This window comes from Poecilia reticulata, linkage group LG9, assembly GCF_000633615.1.
Source record: "Poecilia reticulata strain Guanapo linkage group LG9, Guppy_female_1.0+MT, whole genome shotgun sequence".
NCBI lineage: Eukaryota > Metazoa > Chordata > Actinopteri > Cyprinodontiformes > Poeciliidae > Poecilia > Poecilia reticulata.
In genome coordinates, this window is record NC_024339.1 from 10311829 (window position 1) to 10326662 (window position 14834).

The 14834-nt window shown below is 38.5% G+C and overlaps 2 protein-coding genes across 2 annotated transcripts in view; one reads left to right on the forward strand and one right to left on the reverse strand.

The window, feature by feature from the left end:
* The first annotated feature begins 640 nt into the window (after window positions 1-640).
* Window positions 641-9808, forward strand: gle1 (GLE1 RNA export mediator). Its single transcript, XM_008417789.2, has 15 exons — window positions 641-820; window positions 1490-1717; window positions 1799-1975; window positions 2567-2715; window positions 2808-2868; window positions 3984-4241; window positions 4318-4540; window positions 5459-5571; window positions 5656-5868; window positions 6776-6966; window positions 7590-7719; window positions 7799-7903; window positions 8229-8311; window positions 8424-8487; window positions 8856-9808. The coding sequence occupies exons 1-15, from the start codon at window positions 641-643 to the stop codon at window positions 8922-8924; spliced, it is 2244 nt and encodes a 747-aa protein (XP_008416011.1). The 3' UTR covers window positions 8925-9808.
* Window positions 9805-14834, reverse strand: part of ptgesl (prostaglandin E synthase 2-like) — a 6079-nt gene continuing 1049 nt past the window's right edge. Inside the window, exons 2-7 of the mRNA XM_008417790.2 lie at window positions 13660-13848; window positions 12821-12876; window positions 12146-12298; window positions 11301-11501; window positions 11099-11216; window positions 9805-10663 (exon numbers count right to left, since the gene is read on the reverse strand). Coding sequence (XP_008416012.1) covers window positions 10535-10663; window positions 11099-11216; window positions 11301-11501; window positions 12146-12298; window positions 12821-12876; window positions 13660-13848 — 846 coding nt within the window. The 3' untranslated portion in view covers window positions 9805-10534. The remainder of the gene's footprint in view (window positions 10664-11098; window positions 11217-11300; window positions 11502-12145; window positions 12299-12820; window positions 12877-13659; window positions 13849-14834) is intronic.

Below are 14834 nucleotides of genomic sequence, written 5' to 3' on the forward strand. Positions count from 1 at the left end.
TCTGTGTAATAAATCAACACAAAATACAGAAAAAAATGAGTAAAAAAGGAAAAGGACAGATGGCTTAAATGTCTTTTTACAAATGAAAAATGTAACTTGTGGCATACATTTGTTTGTATTTAATGTAACATCCATACATAAAATACAGTGTAACTAGCTGCCTTCAGATGTCACATATTTAATGTTATTAAATATTTAATTAAATTACTAATTAAATGTTCTATTTAATTTACCTTTGGGATCTATAAAGTGTTTTTGAATTTGAATTATTAGTGATGGACTTCACATGACTAAAACAAAAATCAATGAAATTTTAGGTCATGGACTGCAATTTACTGAATTTTGACTGTAAAGTGTGAGTTTAATGTCCAGACTGCTAGATAACCGTTTTCTGTTTTAACTGATTAAAAATGTATAAAATGAAAATGAAAGTGTATTATTGCATAGCTGGGTGCAAGTTAATGTAGGATTTTTAAAGTCAGTTGTCAACAGAACTGTTGAGAGCTGAAGACTGAATAGTTCACTATGTCAAATATATTTAAAAAATTTTTAGTCTTCTAAAAAGAAGAAACGTAAACTAACAATCTGAAGGAGTCGGCTATGATAAATATCCTACCGGAACCAAGCAGCGATAGGGTTCATGTTTCCGGTCGGACTGAGTTTTTGTGAGTCTGTTTGGCGCCTGCTGTTGTTAGCCACAGACCGTCGGTTTCATTTTACGATGCCTTCGGAAAATCTACGATGGGAAACTTTAGAGGCTTTAAAAAATTCACCAAAAGGACAAGTGACCTTCGACCCTTACTGGTCAGAGAGAGGAGAGGTGAGTTTTATCCGGTTAGCATCTGCTAGCTTGACTCGGTGGAAGCTAAAGTCAGCCTTTCTGCTTGTTTACTTTTAAAAAAGAGTGTTCCTTAATTATCAAATGCTCATTTATTGAGTCGATTTGACCAAAGACTGTTTCACCAAGAGCACTTCTTGAGGTTAAGGTGTGAAATCGAGGACATGGGGTGGTTTTGTGGGACTTTATTTAAATTTTCTTCAGTTTGCTACATCATAGTTCCCTTATATTCCCACTAGGGGACAGTCTTATTTTTTAAATTTTATTTCAGAAATAAAAGACAAGACAGTTGTCTTAAACTTTAGGGGACGACGCTCAAAAATAACCTTTTAAAACCTAAATTGTGTCATTATTTGTCGTAAATCGGGTAATAGTACAAACAAGCAACACCTTGGCTAAAAGAATCAGAAGTAACATAACATAATTTTCAAGGCTCTTTAATCGAATACGATCCAATAATGTAATCATTTTTTTCGGTGGTCCTAATCCTCTTCCACGTAGAGCATCTGCAGTTTTAAAGTAATAAATGGATATTTGATTCAATGTACAGTACAGTTCTTCAGTGTCAGGTTATATACAATAATCTGACAGATTAGTGATGAAAATATGACCTTTGAACTTCTTTCTGAGCATCTCTCTGTGTTCTTGCAGCATATTTTGGCTGGGTGTAAAGAGACCCCCAGCTTGTCCTCTCACTCTGCGGTCATATTGGAGCGAATCGACTCTCGGTCGCTCAGCAAGTCGTCCTTCTTGGACTCCAGCTCCATTGACTTTGAGGAGAAACCTGCCTCTGTTTCCTCCTCGGAATCCACAGCTGACCTCAACAGCAAGATCAGCGCTCTTTCTTCAGCTCCGTCTCTGAAAAATCAACCAAAAGATGTCAGTTATACACTAAATTTGTTGGGCTGCTGTTGTTGTTACTGGAGAACTTTTTCTGGGAGTTTTTCGCTATTGTTACAGGTTTCTGGGTCGCTACCGAAGCTTAGCGATGAGACGAGAGGTGAAAGTCCAGAGGCGGATGTCAGCGAAGTTCCCGCTCCTCCTTCCCCACCTGCCATTTCCCTCTTGTCGCCCAGAGCCATGGAGACGGCCGGCCACATCATCCGCTTCCAGAAGAAGCAGCAAGAGAAGGCCAAGGTCCGACTCTCAAAACCATTTTTCAGATCAAACCCGTGTGTTGTTTTTTTTTATCCACTATTTGATAGGACTGGCTTTTGAAGATTTGCATGTTTTTTTCTTTCCAAAAATGTACTGTATTATATGAAGTCATCAACAAGCCAAATAGAGCTTTATTTATACCTATTTGGCTGATCATTCAGAACTTGTTTCATAACATTAAAATTCATGCTCAGAAAAAATCCAAATATCAATGAACAACATTCATATTTGTTATTTTAGAAATGAATAATTAAGAGGTTATTTGTTCGTAAAGCCACCATGTTTATTTCTTTTCTCCTTCTGGGCAGCCATGCTTTTTTTTAAAAATCTTTAACACTTTTATTATCATCTCAAGGTTTTCTGGAGGTCAATTTTTGGACTTTTGGCAGCTTTTCCTCATCAGAACATTTAAAAAACATTGGAAAGCCTGGAGAACTTTCTATTAAGACTCTAAAGCTACCAAAAAACATATAAAAAGTACTGCATGTTAGAAGTATCAATCTGACACAGTTTATGTGATGTTACTCCTGGAAGTGAGTGGATCTGTTTTATCAATGTTTGAAACACCAGGTGGCGCTCCAAGAGCGGCAGGCGTTGCAGGAGAAGCTGGTGGAGTCGGTGGCGAGCACCGAGTTGGAGCACCTGAAGCGCTTCGAGGAGATGAAGGAGCTGAAGCAGAGGCAGGAGTTCCAGAGTATTCGGGACATGATAGACAGAGAGTGAGAGCCGAACCACACGAAGGACGACACTGAGTGATAACTGAGATGGTTCTGTGTGTTTGAGTCCAAAATAATTCGTCTCTCTGCTGCAGAACCAAAGAGAGCATGGGGCGCCAGGAGAAGCTGAAGGAAGAGCAGCGTCACCGAATAAAGGTACAACAATATGTCAATTATTATAGGCAAAAAAACAAATTCTCTCTGTTCACTTTCATAGTATGCTGTGTTTTTTTTGTGGTACACTTGGATAAATAGCATCTATTTATAAGCCTGTCACAATAAGCAATAACTCAATCGCATGATAAATTAAAACAAACTAAACTATTTCCTTTTGTAGGGTTTATATTTAGTTTTTTTCTTTTCTCTCTTTCTACCAAAAACTGGATGACGGAACTCTTCAGTCTTTGGTCTTTTTTTGAAGAACAGTTTTGTTTACAGAGACTTCATAGTTCATTTTATTTATTGTTCCTGTTGTTTTTTGTGTATTTATTTTAGATATTTTAAATGTTTTCCAGTTCCAGAGTTAAATGCTCATTAGATTTTAAAGTTTATTGATTTTTGAGACTATGTTCTTGCATTTGTATGAATTATTTTACTTGAAAATGGTCTCAAAGCAACAATGTTCTCATTTATCGCAATAACTTCCGAGACTATTTATCATTTTGCAATATTTGTTATTGTGACAGACCTCTCTATATATACAGATCTTTAATTTAAGAGGTAAAGTTGTCTGTGTTTCATCTGTCCTTAAATGTTCTTTATTATTTTCTTTCAAATCTGATCTAAAATGTCCTCGGCTTGTTTTGGTTCAGGTTTTTTTTCTAGTGTTTTTCTTCCACATGACTGAAACACAAACTAAATTTTCTTCATGAATACAGTCATGAAGAAAATGCAAGATTATTCCCATTTCTGCTTGAAACTGTTTTTTTTTTTTAGTAAATTTGAATCAACATGCAGCAATGAAAAGCTCTGTTGGTCAATACATGTGTCAACAATAAAAAGTTTTCAGTTTTGATGCATTTAATGAACAAGAAAAAAATTAGATTTTTATGTATTTGACATGTCAGAACTGCTTGGAATCGATGATCGACTGGTATATCAACAGGATCAATATTTAGAAGGTGCAATTTAACTTTTTTTCTGCAGGATCCTAAAATGTTTTAAACTTGACAAACTTCTTCTTTTCAGCCATTTTTAACAATGTACAAGGCTAGGTCTTGCCCATCCTTTAGTTATGCATTCTTCAGTCTGGATTGATTTTGCTCCTGTAGATCCTGAACCTTCGCGTGAGGGAGCTGGAGCAGCAGCGCCACCGTGAGGCAGAGCTGGAGAAGCAGAGGCAGGCGGAGGGCAGGGAGAGGCTGCGGAGCCTCAACAGCATCCAGGAAGAGATCCTGCAGCTCAACCAGCTGCTGGAGCCGTCCGCCCAGGCCAACGCTCACCTCCCGGCGGCCAGCCTCGCCTCACACAGCCTCCGCGGCAACCAACTGTGCTCTCAGGTGTCGGAGGTGGTGAGAAAGACGGCAGAGGTCGGTCCAACCTGAGATGTGGGTTTCTGTTTCCTACGGTTCTGTTTGGTGACCGGGTGTCTTTCCGTTTGTCCAGGGAGAGTTTCCCAGCGTGGAGGACATGGCCGTGGCGGAGCGAGCGCTCTGCGAGATGAGGTCGGTGATCCGGCAGATGGAGGAGGAGGCGGTCAGGGTTCAGGAGAAGAAGAAGAAGGATCAGGAGCAGGAAGAAGAGCGCAGGAAGCAGGAGGCTCTGCAGGCGCAGCAAGAGGCGCAGAAGAAGGCGGAGCAGGCAGCCAAAGAGAAGGCGCAGAGAAAAGGTGACTCAGAAACTCATTTTTTAGCTTCAAACCAGCGAATCATAGGTAATTGATGCTTTTAAATCTGTAGAGATGGTTTAGAAACTGCAGTCAAAATATGGACAGGAGTAGAGCCTATAAACTTATTAACAGAGCTGAAACAATTACTCAAATTAACCATGATTAATCGATTATTTATGTAATCGCTTAGAAATTACATTTCTAATATTATTTCTTCTCTCCAAAAGCGACACTGTTATAATCTAAATCACAAATCTAACTGAAGAACAAAAGAGAAGAGAGAAAATGTGTCGTTAAAACTGGGACTGAAATGATTAATCAAATTAATCCCAATTAATTGATTGTTTATATCATCGTTTAGAAATTCTATTTCTTCTCTTCTAAAAACTAGCCCTGTTTATAATCAAGACACAAATATAATTGAAGAAAAAAGTAAGAAAATGTAATTAAAGCTGAAATGATTAAATCAATTATTGATATATTTCTAATATTTTTTTCTTTGCCAAAAAGTGGCAGAGAAATGTTTATGATCCAAATCACAAATATAACAAAAGAAAAAAGTGAAGAAAAGGAAAAATGTGCAACATTAAAACCAGGGATGAAATGATTAATCATGATTAATCGATTGTTGATACAGTCAATTAATTTAGCAAATGATTGTTAAAAACATGGCCATTTGCAGAAAAAACAACCCAGCTGAGCAGCAATTGAGACAAAACTTTGCAGAGTTTTGTATATCTGTGTGCGATTATTAGTATCTTTTCATGTATTTCAAATATTCTGTACAGAAAGGCTTAAGTGGTTAAATGACAAATTTGGGAAAAGGTGGCAATTTTAAAAAAATTTGATCGTCAATAATTGTTTACTGAAGTAATCATTAGTTGCAGATCCGTTTATTAACCATGTCTGGTCCAACAGGGCTGCAGAACAACGCAGAAGAGAGCACCGTGAAGTGGTACAAGGAGCTGCAGAACTCGGCCGCTCAGTGCGCTCAGTCCTTCGAACAACTCAACTCTCCCAAAGATGCTCAGGTGGCTCCACGCCGCCAAACTCCAGAATTATTTTATTAATTTATTTCTAAATGTCTGTATGTGATTCCCTTCCTCCTGGCTCAGACGAAGAAGCTGAAGCTGGAGCTGCAGAAAGCCGCCACCATCCCCGTCAGCCAGATCTCCACCAACTCCGGGTCGCAGCTCCGGGAGATCTTCGACAGGATCGACAAGCTGCTGTCGGGACGGGCCGTGGTGTCCGGCGGGAAGTCCGTCTCCGCCTCCCAGCATCCTCAGGGCCTGGAGTTTGTCGCCTACAAGCTGGCGGAGAAGTTTGTGGTGAGTCTGTCTGCAGGTAGCAGGAGGAACCGCAAAGTGACTGTTCCAACAATTAAAACATTCTGGTGTGAGTTTTCATCATGTTTTCCAGATCTTGAATTGAATTTCTATTTTTATTTTTAAATCATTACATTTTAACACTATGTTGTGTCTCCTGAGTTAAATACTAAGCTGCAAATTGTGGTTTTCTCTCATTAAATATTCATGTAATACAACAAAAATACAACAAAACAGGAATAGATTCTGTTACTGAATAGAAAAATAAGAAAAATAAAAGGTGAAAATAATTTTAAAAAATGAAAAACCTAATTTCTCATGCACACGGAGATGTTCATACAGTGAATAAATGTTAAGTGCGTTAACTCTTGACAGCTTTCATAATCAACTGCTAATTGGCATTATGTTGTTGTTTTTCCCCTAACATGTTAGTTTTTCTCCGTTATGTCCTCCGCTTTTGTTTCATCACATTTCTTTCTTTTCTTCGTAGCGAATCAGTAATTTTTTAAATGAGAAGTTGAAGTTGCTCCGTCATGCAGCTCAGCTGAATGTTTCACCTTTAAGGTGAGACTTAAGGAGCGTATCGAGTGTTTATATGTCAAAACAGCACCCTGTCCCGTTCGGACCGTTACTTCCCGTTCTGTAATGGACCCGCCGCCATCTTAGGTGGTGCCGTTGATAGTTTGTGTATCAACGGCACCGCTTCAACATGACCAGCGGCGCCCTCTGGTGGGTGGCGGTCAGACTACAACACTTAAAGAAGGTCTAAGCGAACTTTATTAATTGATTGGAACTAATTTTTGTCTCCTAAACCAATTAATAGACGATCCCTAATGTTAATAGATATTTAATTTCAAACGACCAAACAGTCCTGACTCTTCCTCTGACTCCTGATCTTTTTCCTGAGTAGAAACAAGGCGAGGAAGAGGTGGCGTCCCACCATGAAGCCGCCTTCCCCATCGGCGTGGTGGCCTCCGGCATCTGGGAGCTGCACCCCCAGGTGGGCGACCTCATCCTGGCTCACCTGCATAAGAAGTGCCCATATTCGGTCCCTCACTACCCCCCGATGAAGGACGGCACGCCTGTGGACGAATACCAGAAGTAAGTGGTTCAGAAAAGAAATGGGCACATTTTGCTGATTTTTTTATTTATCCACTTAAGCATTTTTCTTTATCTTAAATGAAAATGTTTATATTTTTCATGCAGTTTTAGGTCATTTACTGCTCTGATTGTGTTGTTCTGCCAGCAAAAGTCCATTTTTAGTCTGTATAATCGATTACTAAGTTAAGTTACGATTATGTCAATAATTGATTAATCATGATTAATTCCATTAATTGTTTCAGCCCTAGTTTTAATGACATATTTTCTTCTTCTTTTCAATTTTATGTGTGATATGGATATAAGCAGTGCTGGTTTTTGATAGAGAAGAACTAATTTTACAAATATAAGTTATAACCAATTACGTGAATAATTGATTAATCACGATTAATTTGATTAATCGTTTCGGCCCTAGTTTTAATGAAGTATATTTTCCTTCCCTTTGTTTCTTCAATCATATTTGTGATTTAAGTTATGAGCCACTTTTTGGTAGAGAAGAAACATTAGAAATATAATTTCAAATTGATGAGAATAGTCGATTAATCATTTCAGCTCTCGCTCAGACTTGCTTTTGACTGGGGTAAATTTTGGATCAGATGTAGTAACGGTGATTCCCACTCTGACAGGATTCTGGGTTACCGTGTGGATGACTGTGGGGTCGAAGGTCAGGACAGTTTTCTGAAGCGGATGTCTGGGATGATCCGTCTCTACGCCGCTGTGATCCAGCTGAGGTGGCCCTACGGCTCCAAGCAGGGGGTAAACATGCTGCCACTTCCTGTTTGCGTCCCGTCTGGGCTCATGCTGATCGGTTCTGATCGTTTCTGTCGTCCCGCAGTCTGTTCCTCACGGGCTGAACCACGGCTGGCGCTGGCTGGCCCAGATGCTCAACATGGAGCCTCTGGCTGACATCACAGCGACGTTGCTCTTCGACTTCCTGGAGGTGAGTCCAAACAGGAGCTGAGGTTCTGGATCTGGTTGCTGAGGTTCTGAATTTGGTTCCTGATGTTCTGGATGTCATCTTGTCTCCCAAACCGTTTTTATTTATGTTCTAACCTTTAGGAAAACTGTAAAGAAAGTCATTTAATCCATCCATCCGTTTCTATCRTCCGTCTGTCCGTAAAGCCAGACTCCTGTTCAAATATCTGCTATAATTTTTCCATGAACTTTTATAATAAAATATTCACATAATTTAAGTTCCTAAATATTTGGGATCTGAATTTTAACCAACTTGTTTAAAGCCTCTTCTGATTTGATTCTTCTTCCAGGTTTGCGGAAACGCCTTGATGAAGCAGTACCAGGGCCAGTTCTGGAAGCTCATCCTGCTGCTGAAAGACGAGTATTTCCCCAGGTACAAACTGAGGCTGCGGTTCAGAAATAAACCCTCCATCCATCCTATCCAACCGTCTATTTGTCAAACGTCCATCCATTCTTATGTGTCTAAATCTCTGCTGCGTCTCCAGGATCGAAGCGGTGACCAGCAGTGGAGAAATGGGCTCCGTCATCAGGCTGAAGCAGTTCCTCGAGGTTTGTTTCCCTCTCAACTCTGTGACTTTAAGGAATATTGTGATAATTAATCACAGGTTTAAGCAAAAATTGTTCAAAACTAAAAACACAGGAAGGTTTATTTGATATATGGAGCGTCATCCATCCTAATATCCAAATTAGAGCTGCAACTAGTGATTATTTTAGTAATGGTAATAATCTGCTGTTTTTTTTTTCTTTCATTTAATCATTTTAATGCAATATTAGAAATGCATTAAAAATGCAAATATTTCAATTATTTTAGATATTTAAATTGATGCTCAGAAAATAGATGAACAGGTTGGTAACAAAAAGCTGAGAAAATGTCTTCAGTAGCTGAATTTGATGGGATAATTTTCTCTCCCACTCAGACGTCATTGCAGAGCCGACAGATCAGCCCGCCCAAAGGCCAGCTGAGCGCCACCTTCTGGAGGTCCTGATGAACGACGCTCTCTTGGACTTTTAGTTTTTGAGTTTTAGATTTGAGAATCCTGGATTTTCCTCAGACGAACCTAAAAAAACGAGGATTTCTCTGTGCTGTTTGCGTCGCTCTGCTGTTGATTCGTGTCCCTGGAGACCGGAAAACGTCTGTATCATCGTTTATTTTTATGTTCTCTTCTTTATTTTTATTTTCCCCAAACAGACGCACTTCCAGGACACGATGAATTTGGACATTTGAAGACTAACACAGTGTCCCGCAAACGGCTCTGGTCCAGTCTTAAGTGCACTGATTTATTTTTACCATTTTTTATTTATGTGCAGCATCACATCAAGATTTAAATCTCTAATTAGTATTTTTATTGTTAACCTGATGTTAGCTCTTTCCATCATTTCAGCCTCATTAATCACTGTTCAAATCAAATATGAAGTGATTTTGTAAAATTTGAACGTATTTATTATGTTATAAATCCACTGTGTGGAACTGAGATGCTGTTTTATTGCAGAAATACTTTTATCCTGGAAAATGAAACAGAAATCTGGCTTTTTGTTTTTCCGTAAGTGGGGAAAAAAACTGAAGCCAATTGTGTTTATGTATAATTTGTCCTGAATGTCTGATTACAAATCAACGCCTGAACGAATGTAATCTACAGGAACCAGAACCTGAGCCGCAGTTTTTCTGTTGAAATCCATTTATTTCAGCTGTAAATGTCAGTAATTTTTTTCATTGGGAGCTAAAATGTATGAGTGCAACACTTTAGACATCCTTGAGCTTGAAAGAAAAAGTCAAAGATCCTCCTTTCTGCAAATCCTGTTATTAAAATGAAGCATCTGTAAATTTTGATGGAAACAAAGATAATAGGTGAAATAAAATCTCAATGCTCGAGTTTTTCTTTTATTTTACATTTCCTCCTCCACAGAGTTGTTACAAGTAATCAGCAGCCAACAGTTTGATACATTCCAGCCTGATGGGTGTTTTTATAACGAACATAAATACAGAGAACCTTATTTTATGGTTCCTGCACAGAAACTAAAAAATGAACCGTATTTTTATCCTTCCTGAAGAAGCAGCAGAAAAAAAAATCTCAAAATTAATTCAAACTTAAAATAAAACTGAAAGCTTGTGCAAACGTGAGGAAAAGAACGACCAGTCTATTTTAGCGATTTACATCGAAAACTGACAAAACGGATAATTTCCATTATTTTAGGTTCCCATCATTGTTTAGAAGTGTTAAAATTACTTCATTTTGAACAAACGAAACATGTAATTTGTTCAATTCGTGTTAAAGTAAATCAAAAAGTAATAAATATTCATCTTTTGTCCTTTAGCTGGACTGAAGGTCTTTAAATCAACATTATATGAGCCTTAAATCTCCAGGTGTGGGCAGATGGAGTTCTCCCTTTCCACCAGTAGATGTCACTAGTAACCTCGTAAAAACCTGGCGAAAACAGACTTGAGGTGTTTTTGTCACTAATCCTGAAATCAAAGTATTGTTAAACTCGTCCGTTTCACAGCGAGGCAGACTCATCCTGAGGCGTTTGAGATTCCTACAAAACAACGAAGGCCTTTTTGCTCCTGGTGCGGGTTCTTGTCCTTTTTGAGGCTCGGAGTTTAAGATCGACCCTCATGGTTGAGCGTGGCGCTCTCCATGCGCATGTACCAGGGTTTGACTTTGGTGTTCTCCATCATGTCGTCAAACGCCTGAAGTCCTTCCATCACCCTGAGGACTCCGAACACAGCCTACAGGTAGGGAATCAACGGATTAGTTTGTTTCCAAGCGCCGGTTATGTATGGCAAGTCTCGTAGGACATATATCGCCATTTTTATCGCGCATCTGGCTAAACTGTAATGCAAAAAACATCGTAAGATACGACGAAAACCATTCAAAACGCGGCTTTTTAAATCTTTGTGAGGCTAACTTCTGAACTTCGAAAATTACGGCGTTTAGTCTGGTCCTTGAACACCTTGTCTGGTCCTTGAACACCTTGAACAACGTGCAGCATTGAATGACCGGAATAAATGCTGTAATTTTCGGCGTTCAGAAGGTAGTCTACGACGGCGTAATAAGCGGCATTTTGAATGTATTTTCGCCATATTTTACCGCGTTCCAGGCCAGCGGATTTTTGCCTCCAGGCCCCGGGTCTGCTCTCCAAAAACAAGCCGGCGTTTCCTCACCAGGTCCGCCAGGTTCGGTTGATCGCCACCCATGAACTTCCTGTTCTTGCCGATGGCCGCCACCCAGTCATTGACGGCCTTGTAGAGATCCTGCCTGACGTCGTCCTGCAGGTTGTGTCTGTAGGATCAATGAAGGGAAATAATAATCATCTAATAAAAAACGTCAGGAATTAATAAATTCAGAAAATTAGTAGAAACGTACCTATTCTTTAGTCTCTTTGAGATGACGAACATAGCAGCAGCGCCTACGTATTTGGCAAAGAAACCTTCCACGGTACCGAACTTGCCCTCACGAACAATGTAGTCGAAAGACGCCAAGGCTTCGCCGGTAGTTCTGTAAACGTTTGGCGATATGAGATGTACAAGCCAATCATCGGCCCACTGTCGCCACTTCATCTCCTCTCTGAAAAACACAACAAATCTCTAAACGCATCGCCATAGACCAAGATTACAAGTCAAAATCTATGTAAACATAAAGGGACTCATGGTGTCTTTATAGGGAAATTTAAGACCTGTATCACGACAGAAACAAGAAAATAGTGCAATAGTGGCAAGTTTTGTGTTTTTTGCACAAAATGCACTTATTCATATGGATTAGCAACAGAAGTAACCCAGCGGTGTCAAGTGGTAATGAATGTACACTTTCCCATGATAGACGAAAAAAGCTAGCTTTCCGAGTTTGAACAGTCGAAGATTTGCTGGAATAAAATTCTGAAATTTTGAGATAAATCTCATAAATTTTGTAGGAAAAGGAGTTTGAAAAGTAAAAATGTTGCTAGAAAATAATAATAAAAATTCTCCAAGTTGTTTCTAGAAAATTTCTCAGATTAATCTAAAAATTTCATTTTTTTCTAGCCAATTTTTGACTTTTCAAACTCATAAATGTCCTTTTTTTTTCTAGAAAATTTCAGAAATCATTTTGGCAGAGCTGTATTCCATCTTTAATGACTAATGCAACCTCGGAAATTCCTGTCTCAGCAGCATCATCTGATCAAAAAGAGCTGTCAGGAAGAGCGGAGCTCCTCGTGGTTTCGTGTTTGGACTCACTTCTGCATCCCCTTTGCAGGATAAACGGCAGCGGTTTGGGCCTCGCTCAGCATCAGCCAGTACTTGTTGCTGTACTCCGTCACCTCCTTTCCCCGGTCGTTCACAGACTTCATCTCTGGGTAGCAGCGAATTACGTCCGACAAACTCTTCTCCCTGGATCAGATCAAGGTCAGACATCTTAGGACTTGGTTTCTGGACTCGTTTTATTCTTCATTTTAATCTCATTGGCATTTTTTATGATTTCCAAAAGTAAAAGCTTAATATTGAAAGACACCTTTTGGTGAACTTTTAAAAAGAAACAAAACCTGTGCCTCCAGGGTCATTACATCATCTAAATAAATTCAATAATCTACCTATGTTTGACAGAAACAGTTGCCCACTAGGTTTTTAAAAAGCAGTTTTTAGCTGTGTTGCTCCTGAAGTACGTCAGAAAGTAAAAGCTTCCCTTCAATCTGATAATTCTCCACACTGCAGAGGAGCCTAACCTAGATGCATATAATAATAAATAATAAATGATTACAAACTGATATATACTATTCAATTTCTGGATAAAGTCAATAAAAAAATACAATTAAATAATAAACAAATGCCACATGCTGTACTTTTTAAACAAGTTTACAATAAAATATGTATGTTCCTTATTTAAACTGTATTTTTAAATTAATTTCAACGTACTTGTTGATCATTAGAGTCCTGAGGGAGCTGATTATGACAGATGAGTCATTCAGTTGCTGCAGAAACAAGAAAACATGGTTGTAAGATCAATACTTTTAGTAGAGCAGTGCAAAATATTCAATCACGTGTGAAAATGATTGGTTAGGAATATTGAAAAACAACTGCGGGCCTGACACATTAACAGATTTTTCTGGATTATACATTTTCCAAGAAATGTTTGCAGTAAACGTCTTCTGAAAACTCTTATGTTTTAAGAGTATTTTCAAAAATGTTGATTTTATGTATTTTGTTTAGATTTTCCTCTATCATCAACAAAATCACATTGCACTTTAAATACCTTAAGGACTACACTGAACTCTTTTATTTTTTCATACATTTTGTTTTGATTGTGTATATTCACCTAATCTTAACATCTGTGTTGGATTTGTTCATGTCACAATTAAGAAAATAAATAAATAAAAAACTTAGTGGAAAATATATTAAATATCCAAAATAAACCCAAACAATAGAAACCACATATAACAGAAACCAGAAAAAGAATATTAACCATCAGAGCTCATTTTAATTTATCAACTTGATTAATCAATTAGTTGATTTTTGCAATTAATTAATCTTCTGAATATTTCAATATTTTGTTCAGGCAGATGGATGGACACCAAAAGACCTTAAAGCTCATGGACAGGCTTTTGCGACTGAGATGATAAAACTAAAGGTGAAGGAAGAGCCAGAAAGTCATATTTAATTTTAATTGATCAGCATGGAATATTATCAGCTGAATATTTTAATGATATTGTGGAGCTTTGACACCAGACCAGAGGGATGTTCATCGTTTCTCTCACCAGCTCGCCGTCCACCATCAGGATGGGCACCTTTCTGTACGCAGACCACTTGATCTCCTTCCTCATCACCGGGTTCACCTCCACGATGTCGTACGGAAGCCCGTAGAAGTCCAGAAAGGCTCGCACTTTGCTGCAGAACGGGCAGGTCTTGTACTGGTACAGAGTCATCTTCAGTCCGCCTCCTGAGACCTGCAGCGAAGCAACGAGAGGTAAAGCAGCCGAGGCTTCTGGTCCCGTCACAAAAACCTAAAAACATTCACAAAACTCGTGAAAAAAAACTCCAGTTCTCCTCATGTGTTGTTCTATCGGGCTGGACAATAAATCAATAACAATAAGGCTGATAGAATATTCAATAATTTCACTTAACTCTAATCCAGAACCGCACAGCATTCTGTGAGATGTAGGCTATGCCTGTCATGATAGCAAATTTTCCTGCACGATAAATTGTCGCAGAAGTTATTGCGATAAATAATAATATTGATGTTTTGAGACCATTTTCACGTAACATAATGATAATAGCATAGCAATGCAGGAACATATTCTTAAGGTTCAGAAAGTTCTTATGAATGTTTAACATTGGAACTGGAAGACATTTTCAATATCCAAAATATTTAAAATGATAAAGTAAACAAAAAGACTGTTTACAAAACGTAAAGATTGCTTTGAGACTAAAGCACCAGATGGAAGACTTTTGTCATCTGCTTTTTAGTAGAAATAGAGAAAAAAGAAAAACAATAACTCATGCAAATGGAAATGACTGAGCTTGTTTTAAATTATGATGCGAATAATTGATTTATTGCAACAGGTCTAAATATGTCTAATAGAATACAAATTTATCATGTGACATCACAATTCCAGAAACTTTGAAGCTGATGGCCATCTTGGTAGGTATCCGTAACTAACTGTTGATATAGAGTCGTTATGACAAGCCACCAGCTTAAAGATGACTCTTGCCTTGTTTCTATCTACTTTATAGACAATAGAAGTACATTACGACTATTAATCAACCGCAATTTTTGAGTATTCTTCTTTCTTTTTGTTGGTCTTGAAGCCTTGGTTCTTCTATGCTTTGCACTGCGTTTGCCTACCAAGATGGCGGCTCAGTGGCACGGATCACGTCCGATTCAGACTTGTGGGAACTATGTGTGTTTCTGCATTTTAGGAAATATATATAT